This window comes from Macrobrachium rosenbergii, chromosome 23 (genome assembly GCF_040412425.1).
Source record: "Macrobrachium rosenbergii isolate ZJJX-2024 chromosome 23, ASM4041242v1, whole genome shotgun sequence".
Taxonomy (NCBI): domain Eukaryota; kingdom Metazoa; phylum Arthropoda; class Malacostraca; order Decapoda; family Palaemonidae; genus Macrobrachium; species Macrobrachium rosenbergii.
This window is the reverse complement of record NC_089763.1, coordinates 61,523,047-61,542,329: the sequence shown is the minus strand read 5'-3', so window position 1 is coordinate 61,542,329 and position 19,283 is coordinate 61,523,047. Positions and strand designations below refer to the sequence as shown.

The window sequence follows — 19,283 nt, the reverse complement described above, 5'->3', positions numbered from 1 at the left end:
GACACTTCCTTCCCTCCCAGTGTTGCCCCCAACCCGCCAAAGAAGCGTCCGGAAAACAACACTAGGTTGGGGCTCAGAAGCTTGAGGAGATCCCTCTCCCCAACTTCACAGGATCGAGCCACCACTTGAGATCCTTTTATGGAGGGAAGGATCCTCAATTCTTCTTCCAAGTCTTCCTTGTTTTCCAGTTCTCCAACAGAAAGAACTGGAGAGGCCTGAGATGTAGACTTCCCAGAAAACAAACTTCTCCAGCGAGGAAATGGTCCCCAGCAGACTCATCCATTCCTTCACCTAGCATGTTTCCTTCTCCAAGAAGACTGCGACTTTTTTCGTAACAAAGAACTTGCCTTTCTGGCGACGGAGACGCTATAAAAGCCGCTGAATAGATCTGAATCCCCAGATAAACAATGGACAGTGAGGGGATCAGTTGCGATTTTTCCACAGACCAGAAGTCCCAGGGACTTCACTAGATCCAGAGTCAAATGAAGGTCCTCCAGATACCTTCGTGCTGAAGAATCAACCAGTCGGATCAGATGCAACTGCAATCGTTTTTCATGAGAGAAATCCTGACAAAATGTGACGCCAACAGATCTGGTGCAACCACCATCTCGACCAGACCCATTCTTAACATGAGAAGAGTAAACACCCTCGGGCCGCTGTGCTGAGTCCAAAGCAGAGAGCCCTGAACTGGTAAGTCTAGTCCCCAAGACAAAACTGGAGATACTTCTTCGAACGTGATGAATCGGGGCGTGAAGTATGCATCTTGAAGATCTAAAGACACCATCCAATCCCCGGGATGAAGGCTCCTAAAATTGACTGAGAGGTTTCCATCTTGAACTTGTCCTTCTGGACAAAGTTGTTCAGCCTGTTGACGTCAAGACAGGTCTCCAGCCTTCTGGATGTTTCGGGAACTAGAAACAGTCTGTTGTAAAATCCCGGGAACACCGAGTCTAAGACTGTTCCACTGCTCTCTTCTCGAACATTTGGTCGAGAAGGTCAAACAATTTTCTGTTTGGCAGGGAAGCGCACTTGGGAGAAAAAAAAAAAAAAGAGGAAGAGTCAGGAAGGGAATCAGGTATCCTCTCTAACTACTAGGAGGGACCAAAGTCTGCCCCTCACTCTCCCAGGCTTGAGCAAAATGAAGCCCTGGCTGCAAAGGGGCATCTGGAGGAGAAAGAGTCACTTGCCCCTCTTGGGGACGACCTTGCCTCTAGGAAAACCTCTGCCTCGAGGTGCGGGTTTGGAGAAACTTCCCGTGGAAGAGCCTCCATGCAAACATTTAGCTTTTTTTAGCCTGATGAGACACAGAAGACGCGTATGAAGAAGATGCAGTTTGAATGTCGATAACTTTAGTTTTGGAAAGGAGATATTTTTGGCCTTCTCCTGAAGGCTTTGCTTGCCGTTAACCAAGGTCTGGGGAAGATGTTTTTATGAAATGCTAAACTGAAAAGTTCTCCCTTCTGAGCAGGAGAAACCGATAACTTCGCCAAAAAGAAGCAGAACAATGCTCTCTTCTTTAAAAGAGCTGACTGAGGTTGAGAAGTCAGATCTTCAGAGCCATCTCTGAGCCTTGTCCATACTGACTGACGCTGGACTGCTCCCAGACTAATAGAACTAGGGATGCGTACTATTCCACCTTAGTGTGCAGAACGATCGCATTAGATACCAGTCAAAAAGTTAAAAAATTACCACTGTCTTGAAAAGTCCTTTGAATGGTGGTCCATTTCATTATATCCAAAAATGTAATTTGACTATGATAGAGGACAAGTTTGTTTATAACCACAAACTGTGGCGAACTTCCCCTTTTCTGAAAGATAGTCAGGGGAACTGACAAACCCATATCTTCCCAGAAAATTTTATTTCCGATTTTCCAAAAACGCCCCTTAAAGACAAAGACAAAGAAGTCTCCCTTGGAGAGAGAGAGCGGCCTAGAAAATCTCAGTCTTGAACAGATCTTAAAAAAAAACCAGAGTCTGATAATCAGAGGAAGAAAGACGAGAGATTTCTCTTCATACAAAGCCAGCTGTGACGAAAGAGGATGTTCTTCCGCTTGCTGGTGGGTCTCCGAGTGATAAATAGTTCCGAAACAGACACGTCAGAGTCTGAAATCCCGGAAGAAGCAGAAGTCAACTTGTTTTCTCTTAGTAAACATTCTGAAATGTGGAACGTTCTTCTTCCTCAGCTGGAGGATCAGGAGAGCAGGAGGAAGCCAGTCCGAATCTTCTGTATCGCCAGCGGGACTTAGTATATGCTTGGAAGTACTGGCTAAATCTAAGAAGGACATCAACATGAAGAAACGGGAAGTTGGTCATCAAGAAAAACTGCAGGCGTGGTAGCAACATCAAGATGAGAAGAGATAACACGAGGAGAGCGAGAAGCGTCCTGGCGTGAGCGCGCATCTCCGTGAACTGGCACGAAGAGGCTTCACGGCGAGAGCGCGAGCGTCCCTGGGCGCGCCGAAGACACAGGGTGAGGCGCGCGAGAAGCGTGAGGAGCGCGAAGCGTGAGGCGCGAAAGCGCTAGAAACTCGAACATGTCGCGACAAGAGAAAAGGCCAAAATCTTCAAGGAGAGGGAAGACTTTAAAACCTTCACTTAGGCGACAGACGAGAAGCTTCGGAGAAGCAGCAGACGAAGACGACGGCGGGAGAGTGGGAAGGCCTAGACTTCTTCAAGGCAGATGCCTCTTAACAGGCAGATTGGCCTTCCTAGGTTCATGAGAGAATCCAGCTGCTGTTGCATGCCCAACAAAATCTGGCAAGTTGGGGAACCAGCTCTCTTAGCAGAAGGACTGAATTTGAGAGAAGGAAAAGGAGAGAAGGCTTCTTCTTTCCAATGGAAAAGGTCTCCCCTCTTAGCGCGACAGGGGGTCAAACTGATCATTCAAGAACACTTTATTCTCTTCCGAGAGGAACTTCCACGCAACTTTCAGGTGAAGAGTACAAACGTCTAGAGGAAGAGGACGTGAAGCGCCCTCTCCTCTCAGGCTTCTCTTAAGAGGGGTCGAGAGTCCAACCGAGAGCTCCAACCCGACAAGGGGAGGACATGTCGGAGGACGAGAAGCATTCCTTAGGATGCGTGCCGAGCACGATCCCTGGCAGCCTGGGTGGAGTCAACAGGACCTGCCGAAGGGACGCCAGATCGGAGGGGAGTCCCGTAACCTTCATGCGGCTTTCGACATGCCCCCTCCCCCTGTCTTGGGAGTTCGACAGAGGTCCAGGCCTAGAGGCATTATAGGGTCGATCTGACGCCCCTCCACAACACTAGGGGATTAACACACACTAACACTTTGCGCTTGCATTGCATTCACTTTGTTTTCAAGAGCACGAATAGACTCAAGAACTAGAGTCAGAGCATTACTTTCTGCAACAACCTCAGGGCCCGAAGGCAACACTAAAGGGTTAGGACTACATTTAGCTACAGGGTTACTAACGTGAGAAAACCCTGACTGTCCAACCACAGAAGCACTCTGGAGGAAGACCTCCTCACCCTATCACGCTCCAATTTAAGCATATAGGCTTCATATTTCTTCCATTCCCCCTCAGATAATCCCTCACATTCATTACAACGATTATCACAGAGCATTCCACACCTCTACATTTCATACATAAAGTGTGAGGGTCTACTATCAAAGTCCTTCGATAGCCTCACCTTACAACCACCCAAGCTACAGACTCGATAGCTAGAGGTAAGACATTATATAAGAAAAGTCAAAAGCCAAATTCAAAAACAGTCCAGAAAAGCGTATGCCAAGTCACAGATCCAAGTCGATACCAAAAACAACCAAAATACTCAAATGACAAAATATTGAAATCCAAAAGCGGAGGAACTGACAACAGGTGTTGACAGTCCGGCGACAGAGAAAATCTGAATAGAAAATGGGAATGGTTCCTGATACCCGCCTCCCAGCGGCGGGAATGGGTACTAACCACCTGTCCGGCCACTGCGTGTGCCGCGAAATTTGAAATTCTGTCGGACCTTCAGAGACTACAGCTATATATATATCTGGCAGGTAAGTCTCATGAACAAAACAAATTTCTTTCGGTCACTTTGTCGTAATTTTTTTGCAAATCCATTTTCTATTAGCCTTTACATAAAGTTTTATATATGAAAATTGCATGCAAAATTAAAAATTAACAAGAAATACAACAAAAAATAACTCAATGGTTGTAGCTTTTATCAATTTTGACATATTTTCAAAAAAATAACTCATGGTTGTAGCTTTCAAAATTTTGAAATATTTTCAAAATCAGATTTTAGGGGTTTCAACCTTGGTCAACAGCAATGTTTGAGTCAAAATGGTGAAAAATGCAATTGTAAGCTAAAACTTTTAAATTAGTAATATTCAATCATTTACCTTCATTTTTCAATGAACGAAAGTCTCTAAGCAATGGGATTTTGATTTATGGTGAATTTTTGAAAAATCTTTTTCCTTACCTCCGTAAACTTTCTAACTGCTGAAAATCTCAGAAATTCTTTAGTCACGTTTGTTGTAATTTTTGCACCGCTTTGTATTAGCAAACATAAAGTTTTATATGAAAATGTGCGTTAATTTCATGCTAGAATACAACAAAAATAATTCATTGTTGTAGCTTTTATAAGTTTTGAACTATTTTCATATAAACCAGGGTAAATGCTGAAATTTCAACCTTCAATTCAAGTTAATTAGGAAATGGTCAAAAATGCAATTGTAAGCCGAAACCTCTTATATTTTAGTAATATTCAATCATTTACCTTCATTTTGCAACAAACGGGAAGTCATCTAGCACAATATTTTGATTTATGGTGAATTTTCTAAAAAAAATGTCTGCTTTGGATTCAAATTCATGCATCATTTGTGATAACATTTTCTCTGTGTTGCATTTATCATTTTTCCGAGAATTTGTTATACACCAAAATCATCAGGTAATTTAGTGTACAATACAATGAAAAAAATAACTCATTAGCTTCAACTGTTTTGCTCAGTGCAATTTGTATACAATTATAATGAAATTTTTTTTTGCGCTGTCATATATTCCAATATTTATTTATGATAATGATATTTTTTTTCATTTATGATGATTGCATACTAAACTTCAGGCAATGAGAAAAAAAGGGGCTATAAATGAATTCTTAATCTTAAAAACTAAGCGTTGCTTCTGATTTTTTGAAAAAACTTTCTTTCTGCTTCATGTGAGCTAACTCTAAAACCCCGTTTTGACTCATTTGAAAATCCTGACACTTTTGTAAATAGCGGCAATGTTTCAGATGTTTTAAATACTAAGTGATATCTGGTACATGTCAATTTTATAGGCAGTCCCCACCTACCAGCAGCATCGGTTAACAGCACTTGTCTTGTGATGCCTTTACCTGGATTTTTATACTGATCTCACTCCATGGCACAATAAGCTGGTCATTTTAAATTCCACTGCTGATTTTCAGTTAGCAGTGTTTAATCCAGATCATTCACCGCCTGTGTGTGTGTGTGTCTCTCATAATATCTCATGATTGTTATTCTTGGTTATTGGCGCTGATACCTGGTTATTGGCGGCGATAACTGGGGGACCGCGCCGATAACCAGGGATCTGTGCCAATAACTGGAGATCGGCGCATATCGGTGCCAAAAATCTAGTTATCATCGTCACTAGACAAGTGCAGTAAAACTGGACTGCCAATAACTGGAGACAGCCTGTGCTGCATAAAACAATTGAAAACCTAGAACCAAGAGCATGAACTTTTAGTGAAGTGTAACTAACATTCATCTACAAACCTGTGATCCCGCCATATATAGCAAATGAATTATCATAAAAAAATCTTCGTTTGATAAGATCATTCATTTTGGCCCGGTCAAAAAAGTCTTGAGGGTACAACTTCAGTGTCATATCTTCAAGTTCCTGAAAAAATAAAAACAATAATACTATAGTATCCTGGTTAGACACATAAGTGATTAAAATCTATAAACTGTGTATATATATTAATTGTATATATACAGTTGCCCCTCATCTATCATGGGGGGTTAGGTTTTAGAACCCTCCGCAATAGGCAAAAATCCGCGAAGTAGTGACCTTATATTTATCTTATTACTTACTGTACAGTATATGTATATATTTCAAGTCTTTATAAACCCTCCCCACACTCTTATAAACCTTTCCCACACTGTTATTGACCCTTCCCACACCATTATAAACACTTCCTATTAAAGGAACAGAGCATCAACAGTGATAAAAATTCTTTGTGTATGTAGTACATGTTACAATGATTTACTAATTTTCATATAAAGTAATATTAATGCAAACACATTAATATGTTATTTCACTTACAGAATCCATTTAGTATACTATATAACTATTTTGATCTGTTATCATCGTAATATGCATAAAAAAACAATCGTCCCGCATTTGTAATGTTTATGTTCTGAAAATCAGCTGGATGAAGCTGCTCACTACAACCTAAAGAATTAGGAAAATAATTTTATAGTTGCTAAAAGAAACAAATTTATTAATGGAATTACTATTTTTAATTTTGTACATAAAAGTTTATGATACAGTAATTCATATTTTCCCCTAGAGAGAGAGAGAGAGAGAGAGAGAGAGAGAGAGAGAGAGAGAGAGTGTGTGTGTGTGTGTGTGTGTTGTGTGTGTGTGTGTGTGTGTGTGTGTGTGTGTGTGTTTACTACACATAAACGAAGTATCAACATAGTAGCTTGGGACTTGACTAAGTCTTGACTTGACAAGCTGGGGATGAGACAGTATACAGTCCTTGAGTTGCTTACTTACGGAATTCGGATTTTAAATATTTTTATGGTGATTAGAGATGAAACATCAACAGTGATGAAATATTCTCTTGTATACTGTGATAATCATAGAGTCAACTACTAAACTTGTACTCAAGCACAAACAGTAAATCAGAGAGAAAAAAAAATATGGCAACACGAACCTACATTAAAAACAGTCACAGATGTCGGGACAATGGTTTTTTTTACATATATTAGATTTTTAGAGACGAGTTTTATTGAAATACAGTAGAGATTAGAGAGAGAGAGAGAGAGAGAGAGAAGAGTCAAGAAATATTTTACCTCTGTTTTGTATTTGGTAAGCTGTTTTGTGATTTTGTGGAAAGGATTTCAATTTAGTATTCTATATATTTTTTGCTGTTTACATAACATTAACATTTGAAAATTAGTAAATTTTTTATCATATTGTATTTAGAGATGAAAATAAAAATTTTAGGCTAGAAAATGCTTATCTTACCACAAGAATAAAAATAAAAATAAATACTGCAAAATCCTGAGATATAGCAAAAAATCCCAAATACAAATTTAGATATATTAATTAATTTAAAATTCCACACTGCAATGAGACCAGGATGTTGAACTACAATATGGCAAGGACAACTGATATATATATATATATATATATATATATATATATATATATATATATATATATATATATATGGACATATATATATATATATATATATATATATAATATATATATATATATATATATATATATATGAGATTGCCCCATACCATACAATATACATATATATATATATATATATATATATATACATATATATATATATATATATTATTATAAGATGTTATAATATAAAACCATTCTACAAATATTATATGTATCTTTGTGAAAATTTTGATGTTTTGCTTGCAGATTTGTCATTTATTGTGAAGATGTAATTTTAAAAAGTCTTTTCTTACAGCTAATTTGTGTATCATGTAATCTTAAAGTGTCTTGATATGTTTTTTCCATTTGTTTAATGTATGGTGCAGTATATAACATTGTATAATGGTAGTTATGAACTTGAATTCGTAACAGGCCGTGAAGAGAGAGAGATAAGTAAGATTCTTAACAGATCACTTAGGTACATCCTGTGTTTACTCAGTTGTTTGGGGAGAACGAAGTCGTGTTTGGAGGAAGGCAAAGAGCCCTCTTGACTTATTATGATGAGTTGACAGCCAATTGGCAAATTGCCTGTTATGCATTTATTGTGTGTGCCTATTCTGAGGTTATCAGCTGTGTCTATGCTTATTATGTTTTCATAATCTGAGAAAGAGAGAATGAGTAAGGTAGTTGAAGTTGACATGTTGACAGCCGACCAGTTTTGGGTCCAAAAGCACTTCCTTCTGTTTGTTCAAATTGTTCAATTGATGTCCAATAAATGTCCATCATAGAGATAAGAGCCCTGACATATTTCCTTCTGAGCTTTAGAGTCCCTGTATGTATACCACACATGTATACCTGTATGTATACTTTATGTATCATGTATTCTGGGAGGGTTTGGAGTTAACAGTGCAGTGATGATCCAGAGTCACACAGTCAGAAAAAGGGGTCCCTGGGATAAGCATCTCTCTCTCTCTCTCTCTCTCCATAATACCATTCATATATATAAGGGTGTTATGCCGATTGCTTTCCTGTTTGTAAAAGTTTTGTTAAACTCACCCAAGAAGTGTGTTCATTTTGTAAGAGGTGATCTGAGATATTATTTTGTGCAAGCATTGTGTAAAGTGTGTAATAGTGTACCACCTAGAGATGATTACTGGTTTTATTATGTTAAGAGTTGAAGTGATGTTCTAGGCAAAAGAGAATTATTATTTTGATAAGAGATGAACATATCTCTTATTGTGAGTTCTAATGTGTCTTGCTGCTAATTATATAACATTGTGTATGTCATTGTGATTTGGCAGTGTTGTCTTTGAGAAAGTCTTAGAAAGATGTATGTTTAACCTTTTTTAAAAGTGAAGGTAATCTTTTGAAAAATTGATATAATCTTTAAACATATTTTTGTCTTAGAAATGGCTATTGGTATATTTCCATTTTTGCATATTTCATTCTTATATGTCTGTGCTATCGTATTACTCTAATTTTATAATTACTATTTTACAAAGCTTTGTGCTGGTGATTACTTACCATTTTGTTAGTGCATACTTATTATTGAGATTTCAGAAAATATTTATGTAGATTCCAGTCAGTAATATTTTGGTGAACATTCATCTTGAGTGTAATTAATCAGGTATATGTTTAAAACTTGAGTGATAGTTAATGGTTTGAATCTTACTTAACCAAATTGCTTTCTTAATAAATTAAAGTTTTGTGAATTAAACTTGATTAAGAAATACTTAAATCTTACACTGTTATCAATTAATGGTAAATCTTTTTGAGATTGTGAACTCTGCATATAACTTTTGAACTTAGAAATAAACCTGTTTGTTTAAAACAAGGTCTAAAAAACACAGCGTTTCATTTTGACCACCAGTAATTAGAGAAATTAATGAATGTGTACAAGTGATATATCTGTTTGTTTACCTGAGACTTTTCTAGGTAAAATAGAACCAGAGAAACAGTTATAGTGTTTGTTGAAGTGATACCCATTTTCCACTAGTCTGTTTATAACTTGTTGTTACCTCACCCATAACTTGATAAAGATACATGGATTTTCTCAAGTGATAAGTAAGTTTTATGGGATCACTGTACCTTTAGATATTCAGTTATAACATATTTGTTATGAGGTTTCAAGTATCTGGTCAAAGTGAGGTAACTTTTGTATTATTATTTGTGTAATAACCAGGTGTGATATATATATATATATATATATATATATATATATATATATATATATATATATATATATATATATATATATATATATAATATATATATATATATATAATGTAGCAGTATGAGGAAAAAATTATATAAGAAATATAAAGAAATAAAGAGAGAGAAGAGAGAGAGAGAACAACAATTAAGCCTTGGTTGTTATGTACTGCAAGACTAGAAGTGGTGAATAAATAAACATTCAAACCGTCTTGCATGAACTTAAAACAGTGAGCAGTTATTCCGTCCAAGGAAAATCGTTAAAATCTGGAAACTGTGGCCTCATGATTTAGCTGACTCAGGATCACTCAGCACCTTGTCAGAAGCTAACATTCCAGCCAGATCTATAACCCCGCAGAGGTCAATAAGGTTTTCATGGAAATTCCATGGAACTGGGGCTGGGCAAAGTGATGCAGTTCAACACCTCTCCAATCAAACATTCTAGGAGGAGTCTTTTACACTCCTCCTAAGATCATTTCAATCAAATCCAAGCTCTCTGACAGAGATTTTAACAACACCCACCAACGTCCTTCCCAATCAACTGTTTAAGTCGGGAGGCCTTACAGATAAAATCTTCCAATGGGGAGCTGAAACCGAGGAGTTGGAGATAACAAGAAAAACCCAGGGGTTCCAGAAAAGCCAGAAGCCAGAAGAAGGGCATTCGAGTCTCTGTCCACCCAGAAGGGAAGACATAACTTCCCTTTGCTTTCGTGTTCCCAAACATACTTAACTGAACTGTCTAGCAAGAGTGGTTTCAAGATAGTGACTGTGAACCAGTAAATTATACTCAAGTTTGTAGTTAACTTTCATCATTAAAGTAAAGAAAACTACCAGTTTGTCTCCATTACACCTTTCTGAGAGATATAATTATCTTAATATAATTCCCTTCAAAATAACAGACTACAAGCGTGAGGCTGTGGACACTGTTTCGTGTAATTTAGAAGAAATATGCAGGTAAGAAGGGAAAATAATATGTCAGGCACAACATAAATTGGTGGCAGCTAAATTGGATCCAGAAGGAAACAAACAGACACTAACAGAAATATCAGTGCAATTACTTAATTAAGTGAAACGAAAATCTACAAAAGAAACTTAAGATTTTGACGAAGGCAAATAAAACTTATATGAACAAATAAAATCCTGCAACAGAGCAAGTCAAACAGAAGTGAAAATAAACAGTATTGGTGCATCAAGAAGCAAAACACAGAACGATTAACGACAACAAAGTGAGACAAAACATCGAGAGCAACAACAAGCAGCGAGTAGTTTAAACTATCGCTAAATTGTAATCAGAAACAACGCAGTGTGTGTTTGTACAAAATTCGAAATTGAAAAACAAACAATCAGACTTCGCAATAACAACAACCTATAAGTTAGAGAAAATGAGATTACTGTTCTCTCTTTAAATGTGTGAAATGTGTGAAGCAGTGAAGAATTTTTAAAGTTATATAGAGTGAAGATTATTTAACATCTCTTTATCAAATTGAAAATTAAGAAAACACTCTCTAGTGAATTAATTTTTTTTTTTGTGTAATCACCACTATTACTCTATGTTAATTATTTGTTTAGTAACTAATTTAGATAGGGAAATACTGATATTTTTTCACTCAGTTGGTGATAAATATTTTGAGTAATTATATGCAATTTTGTGTACTCATTGCGATAGAAATTTTTTTGATGATATGATGCCCATTTTCACATACAATTTTTTTTTATGTGTAATTGACTGATTACTTTGAAGGATTTATTTTACTTGTGCACTTGAACTCAGTTTAAGAATTTAATTTTTTTTACTGTTATATTTTGATAGTTTCTTTTATTTTATGGTATTGTGTGCATAGAATAAAATTTTTGTGCATAGTATAAAATTTTTTTTTATAGATACACAAATGAGATACTCAATCTGAGTAATTAAAAAAAATGCAAAGAGTTTTTGACGAATTACTGAACACAGCCATTCACCATGCAATTTAAGACCATCGACACTCAGACGTAGCCGAATTCCAAGACTAATTTCCCACTCAACTTCAGTGCAAAGAAATACTAACAATAATAACACAACTACCCAGAGCCAAAATAGTGTTAATAATTCTAATAATACTAACAGTAATAATAATAGTAACAATACTAATAATACTACTATTATTCCAATATCGCAATATGAATCAAGCAGCAGTAATAACAACAGCCACATGCTTCTGTGGGCAGGTGGATGATTCAAATCCTGACAAAAGTTGACTCGAATCTTATACAGTAAATCACTGGCTCGCAGATGCAGATAGCTGCATAACTTCAGGGGGAATAACAGATGAAAGAGCTAAAATAACTGAACATGGTGACGCCCACAAAACTCTGAATTCCACAAGTTTTAGCAAACTTAATAACTATGTGGAATTCAAAGAAATTTATTTATCACTCTGGGGAACCAGTAAATAAGACTGACAGTTTATATAACATAACTCGATTCCTTAACCCACAATATAAAACAATAGCTAATCTGTATGCAAGTGTTGAGAATGCAACAGATAAAATAACAGAAGACTTAAAGAAAACAGTCATTACCCTAGGAAATAAGACACAGTTTGGTGATAATGTCAATAATTTACTTGATCTAAGACATGTTTTGAATTACTTGTCATTTGGAACAATATATAATGCCCTTGGAGAAGAGGAAAAGAAGGCTTTCAGAAAAAGAAAAATTGATCCAAAGAAAGACAACCTTCAAACATTGAAAATGATGAGAGAAATAATACAAAAGAAAGAGATAGATCCCTCCAAGGAATTTGTAGGAACAACAGAAGCACAAAATGAAAGGAAAGGCAGAAATAATAATCCTACTTTTAAAATGAATAGTAAGTTCTATGAAAATTCTAGACAAGTTGGGAATAGACCAACTACCTTTCAAGGAAAATATCCCCAAAATACTAAAAGAAAATGGAATCCAAACCAGAAAGGAAGACATAATCAAACAAAGAATGGTCTTCCCAAACCTTATAAATATGGTCAACACTCAAAAACAAATAATTCAACCCAGGTGAATTATTCCGCTAAAGGAGCGAGACCAAAGACAGCCTGTGAAAACATACAAATAATCTACAAACGAGTGCAGAAGGCCTAGGATCTGCACGATTTGCAAGAAAGTAGGACATTTAACCATGAGTTGCTGGTTTGGAAATCAAGAAGGAAATAAAGTAGTAGTTGAATTAAGCAGCAATCGCTCAACATCAAATAAGTCTTCAAGTCAATGACAAATTATCCATACACATAAGACAGCAGGAAAGTCCCTTCAAGAAGATAATCTAAAAACAGAAGAATTAGCAAAAAGGGGGAGTGAAGGTTCATCCACATTTTCCTATTTGCAGAGTAAGGAAACAGTATTTTCCATGGATGAAGAAGAAATAACCAGAAAGGATTTACCTATCATTAAAGTTCCCATAGATAAAAAGATATGTACTGTGCTTATGGATTAAGGTAATACTGTAATCACAATTGATAAACACACATTAACCAAATACTTAGATATTACAGAAATGCTAATTCAGGGTCAAAGCAGAATAATAAAGGGAGTAGCGGGTAAACATTAAAAGTTTAGGAAATGTGAACTTAAAAATAGACATTTCGTTATATAAATCTGTTGAAAGTTTTATAGTTCTAGAAGACAGATTTTTCCCAGCACAAGTATTGTTCTCATTTAATCTAATGAAGAGATGTGGAATCATCCTGGACTGCAGAGAAGGAAGAATTAGCCTGAAACAGGATAATCAAAGGAGTGTATGCTTTACGCCTGAAGAAGAAAAGTTTCACCCAAATCTGATCAATTTGTCTGAGACGACTTCGACAAGCGAGAAAGACATACATAAAATAAATTACCATCAAGAGAACAATCAAGATAAAATGGAAAAGGATAGAAAAGAGGAATTCCCACAATTACAGAATAGAAAACCAAGATGTGCACATCAAGAAATTATATACTCCGAAGAAAGAAATGACCCAGATATAAATAATGGTGATCACCGAGATTCTGAATATAACGATCCAATCAAATCCTCTACGGAGAGATTTTAACAACACCCACCAACGTCCTTCCCAATCAACTGTTCGAGGGGAGGCCTTACAGATAAAATCTTCCAATGGGGAGCTGAAATGGGAGGAGTTGGAGATAACAAGAAAACCCAGGGGTTCCAGAGAAGCCAGAAGCCAGAAGAAGGGCATTCGAGTCTCTGTCCACCCAGAAGGGAAGACATAACTTCCCTTTGCTTTCGTGTTCCCAAACATACTTAACTGAACTGTCTAGCAAGAGTGATTTCAAGATAGTAACTGTAACCGTAAACTGTACTTAAGTTTGTAGTTAACTTTCATCATTAAAGTAAAGAAAACTACCAGTTTGTCTCCATTATGCCTTTCTGAGAGATATAATTATCTTAATATAATTCCCTTCAAAATAACAGACTTGTAAGCGGCCGATGACGGAAGAGACGCTGTGGACGACTGTTTCGGTAGCTTAGAGGAAATATGCAGTTAAGAAGGGAAAATAATATGTCGGGCATGACAGTATATGTATGTGTGTGTGTGTGTGTTGCTACATCATCTTCCCAAGCATCCAAGCTACCTGATCAATTTCAAGCCTGACAAGGATGGGGCAAAAGGAATATTGGACCCTCATTAAAACCTGTTAATTGCACTGTTTACCTCCCCACTTTCTCTTTTTGAACATGTGACTGTTGGGAAGCCTTTGTTTCAGAACACAAGGCTGTGAGGAGATTAAGTCTGGCTGGAGGCAGAAGAGAGAGAGAGAGAGAGAGAGAGAGAGAGAGAGAGAGAGAGAGAGAGAGAGAGAGAGAGAGAGAGAGAGAGATGCAAACACCTGAACTGACTCACCATGCGGCGACCCCGATTCAAATGGTGCGCATGCACAGAGGAATGACACTAAACCCATCTGCACAAGGAAGCATCATAATCCCTGACCCGAGGTCTTAAAAGGCCTGACCGAAGGAACGAGTAGTTAGAGACATATCTGTCTGGACGCGAGTGAGTTGCCAGCCTTCCCTTTGCATTCCCGTCTCCTTCAGAGTGCCATGCCCCTACCACGTGGTCCCACCTTGTAGGGCCTTAGTATTCTTACCAGTGAAGCCCTTTAGCCCTCCTCTGCTGCCTTACCCAAGCTGAAGCCACCTCTTCTAAAAGGTAAAGTGATCTGTTGCAAAGGATCTTTTCATTGTCACACTGTTTTAATTCTCATACTGAACGTCCTATTTCATTTCTAAGTCCCAGTATTTCCATATTAACCTCACCTTGTTAGTGCAGTGTTATGTAAATTCCAGTGTTTGAATAATTACATAAACTCCTGTGTTCAAAGCATCCTTGGTACCCTCCGTGCACCACCTTTGTCCTATACATATTTTATTGTGTCCTTATTGGGCTTTAATTCATAAATCTCTCCGTTTACAGAGGGATCATTAGCCGTGGAATTCTCCCTTGATTGTGCCTTGCCTGTCATGAGCCCACGATGTCCCTTACCAGCATCGTCACAGAGATGGATACACCTTCAAGTGCTCCTAGTTATAATTAATCTCTCAGGCCTTACCTGCCTGCTCAGCTCATTTTATCTTCTGATTGTTTATTTAAAGTAAATATAGGTAATCTTAAACTTGCTATAACATGTTTACTTACAACTGCCTTGTGAGTAGAGCCCTCAGGTCAGTTACATTCCCCCTTTTGTTTTTTACAATTACCTGAATCAACAGCATTCAAATGCTAGAAAAAATATAGAGGTAACTAACTACACCATTCATTTAGTCTGTAACTGGCTCATGATAAGCATTTCCCCAGGTAAAATAGTAAAAATGGCAACCTTTTGGCCTTAGATCTTGGAAAACTGCAATGTTGCAGACTGAACCTTTGCCCCCTTGCAACTTGCAGTTATCAGTGAATAGCCAAGCTAAGCCTGGATGTGAGACAAGAAACGAAAATTAGCATAAAAATTCATAAGCACACAGTCAAGGAGTTCCACATAGTGAGTACAGAGGTATCCTATTTTTATTTTTATGTTAGGATAGGAAGTGAAATTGTGACTGAAAATATCAACAGGGAAACATTAGGCACGTGCATGCAACCCATTTATCGAGAAGAGAGAGTTAGTATCTGTTACACAAGCTTCTGGCAACTACTGCATGAGGGATTGCATGTTCTTCACATACGCAAACTAGTGAATTACAAAGTATTGTAACAAAGAAAAAAAGGAATGAGTGCACGTATTTTTTCCTTGTGTTATCCACACAATTTGTCGTCTTGGAATTTTAGCTAGGCACATGTTAGAACCCACATGGGTCATCTGGCAAATTTTGTATTGTTGAAGTTCTCTCTCTCTCTCTATCTCTATCTCATAGCAGTTAGAAATCCATTAGGCAAATTTCATCATAGAGTAAAACTCACAAAAGGAGTAAAACCTTATCAAGCCACGAGCAAATAAACGTGCTTCCTATTTGCATTTGCATAAATTCCTCTGTACAGCAACATACACGATAAATTCTATTTAACACACAGCGTTTCCATTCAGTAATCACCCACTATTTCATTCATAAACTTAAGGAACCTCTTTTTTTAGTTTTTTTTTGCGTGTATTTGTGTTCATCTTTTGTTTTGCTTAATTTTCGTAAAGCCTAAGAGAACATTTTATAATTGGGTTCCTCTAAATACGCCTTAAGCAACATAATATGTTTTCATAAGCGTGTGGTCGTCTCGGGCAAATCTCTACACCAGCCATTGTCCTCTGAGCCAAGTGTGTGTACCAGACAACCTTGAACTATCAGTAACTGAGCCAGACACAACAAACCCATGTGGCTATCAAGCCAAACAAACATTACCCTTTTCTGGTCATGTGCGAGGCAGGACAAGATACGGAAATATAATTTCATACGTACATAAACTTAGGTGAACAATGCCCATGCATGGTAGAATTAAGTTTTGTACTTATATCAGGTTGGAGGAAAAGGCTCTTATTATTGTTGGCAAAATATGCACATTTATCAGCGTAACTCAAAAGTATGACATTTTTATAAAATGAAGGCTTGTCTAGCGACGATGACAACCAGATTTTCGTCGCTGATAACTGGTTATCGGCGCCGATCGCCTCTATCGTGGTGCTGATCGACAGTTATCGGCGCTGCTAACTGGTTATCAGCACCATTAACCAGGGATCAGTGCTATTATCGCCGATTTTCGGTTAGCAGCAATTTTCGGTTATTGTCACGCCATTGGGAACGGAACCCCGCCGATAACCAGGGACTGCCTGTATATACTGTGTTTATATATATATATATGAAATTTTTATCACATTATGATTTATATACAATCATGAAGTTACAAATGTTGTTTAATATCCAAATCACACTACTTTACTTCGGGAATATCCCTGATGTTGAATCATCACTGAAGGAGAATTATAAGTGATAACTGGATCGGGTCATGTCGGGTCTCGATCCCTCGACACAGTTACCTTCCAACGACTCCAGTCGACAGTCTACCCACTCAGCCATCAAGAGAGGTGTAAGTTAATGCCGATTCTGCAGTGCTTATTTACCCATCGAGAGCAGGGAAATTATACTTAGCTTCGGCATTACCCACTTCCACCATGATAACTCATTGGTACGTTTGGAACACGCAGCTCTTAACCCTTAAACGCCTGTTGGACGTTTTAAACGTCGTCCAAAATTGTCTGTCGAATGCCGAGTGGACGCTTAAAACGCCGACTGAAAATGCTTTTTTAAATATTCGCGGAAAAATAATTATAGGCCTAGTTTGCGGAAGATTTCAAATCCCGCTACGGGCGGATGCTGGGAGTTCACGGATCCAGCTGTTGTTTTGTTTCTGAGCGTCACCCAGACGCCGCATGCGCGAAGTTCCCATCTCGCAAGAGAGCATCAGAGCAGCACCTTGCGGGAGCGATATTTTGACGCAGACATGTTTTGTTGAACTTTGCGAGTGTTAGCGTATTCGTGCTGCAACAGAACATTTGCAGAGATGCCACAAAGGCGTCAGGACCGTGAAAGGCGCATACTGCCTGTTGGAAGTGAGCGTGTGAGGCGAGTTTTAGACTGGGATGCTGGAGAAGGACCCAGCAACCAAAGTGACCCAGCTTCTCAGCGGCGTGTTGTTTGCCCACGTGTGACCTATGGCGACCAAGGACCACATCCCGTTCCTTTTACGACCCCTAGGAAGCATCAGGGTGTCCTGAGGGGCATCCGAAAACATTTGGGAGGCCTCCAACAGAAGGACATAGACGAGTACTTGTCGGAGCTCGATCGAGAGCAGGTGGGAAGTCCTGATTTCGGTGGTAGCTGGTCATCTAGCGATGAGGACATCACGCCTGATGTCAGCGATGACAAGTATTTGCCCCCAATGTCCATACGGGATCCACAGGAGGAAAGCGAACTAGAATTTAGTGGTTTTAGTGCTTATGAGGGAGAAAGTGAGATGGAGGAGGAGGAGGATGCCCCGATTGTGGCTGGTGGGGACGATACCGAAAGTGATGGCGAAAGTGAAGGAGACGGCCCAGCTGGGAGTGTGGGAGTGTGAAGATGTGCCCGTGCACGTGCGCGAGCGCAAACCCGTAGAAGGTCGCAACGTCGCGGCAGCTCGGGTGAAGGCCGTTCGTCCGAAAGTGATGATGGGTGGTTGGAGGACCCCACCCCACCTAACATGCACCCATTCACGGCAGTACCTGGACTGACCGTCCCTGTGCCTCTCACGGCACTGGGGTTCATTCAGCTTTTCCTGGCGCGGGAATTGCTGGAATTCCTGGTTGCGAGACGGCAGATTACGCCGGTACTGCCATGAGGAATTGCAGACGACGTTGTCGCACCACTGGCGGGCTGCAACCTCACGGACATAGCACATTTTTGGGGCTCCAAATATTCTTTGGAATGATGCCTGCTGCCGACATCAGGCAATATTGGAGGCGGAATTTTTTTTTAAGTATGCCCAATGTGGCCGGCATTATGTCCCGTGATAGTTTCCTGGCGTTGGACAGGTATTTCAATGCCTTCAACCGAAGGGCTATACCCCGGAATAACCCCGACCGCATCATCTTAGTCCGTCCAGTGTTGGAGTTCATTCGTGAACGGTGCCAGACTCTCGTGGTTCCTTCCAAGAACCTTTCTTTGGATGAGGGTATGATGCCACACAAAGGGCGTCTAAGTATAAAAGTGTACAACCCCAAGAAGCCAAAGAAATATGGTGTAAAGTTATTTTTTATTACGGAAGCCAACACTGGATACGTCGTGGACTTCTTGGTGTATTCTGGGGTCTTCTCACGCTCGTGACACTGTCTTCAGTCTTGTGAATCGTTTCCGTAACCAGGATACCACCTGTTTATGGATAATTATTATAACTCGGTATCCCTGGCCCAGGAACTGTATGAAGCAGGTGTGCACGTCAGTGGTACCCTTCGGTTCGTGCGTGGGGCCCCGAATGTCCTCAAGAGGTTTGCTAGCCACCCGCAACATCTTGCAAGAGGAGACAGAGTGGCGGCGGAAGGTAGATGTCTTCGTCATCTGTTGGAAGGGGGTCCGAGTCGTGCCCATGATTACGACGAGTCATGAGCCCACCCAAGAAGAGATCACCCAGCGGAAGAAGACACGCCGGCAGGGCCGAGTTACGTTTGAGGAGTTTTAGTGTCCAGCGCCCT

The 19,283-nt window shown here is 38.9% G+C and overlaps 1 protein-coding gene across 2 annotated transcripts in view; it reads right to left on the bottom strand.

Moving 5' to 3' along the window:
- GlyRS (glycine--tRNA ligase) overlaps nucleotides 1-19,283 on the bottom strand; it is a 615,776-nt gene that overhangs the window by 471,380 nt on the left and 125,113 nt on the right. For both annotated transcript variants that reach the window (XM_067126048.1, XM_067126050.1), the window contains exon 3: nucleotides 5,749-5,872. In XM_067126048.1, the coding sequence (XP_066982149.1) occupies nucleotides 5,749-5,872 (124 nt within the window). The remainder of the gene's footprint in view (nucleotides 1-5,748; nucleotides 5,873-19,283) is intronic.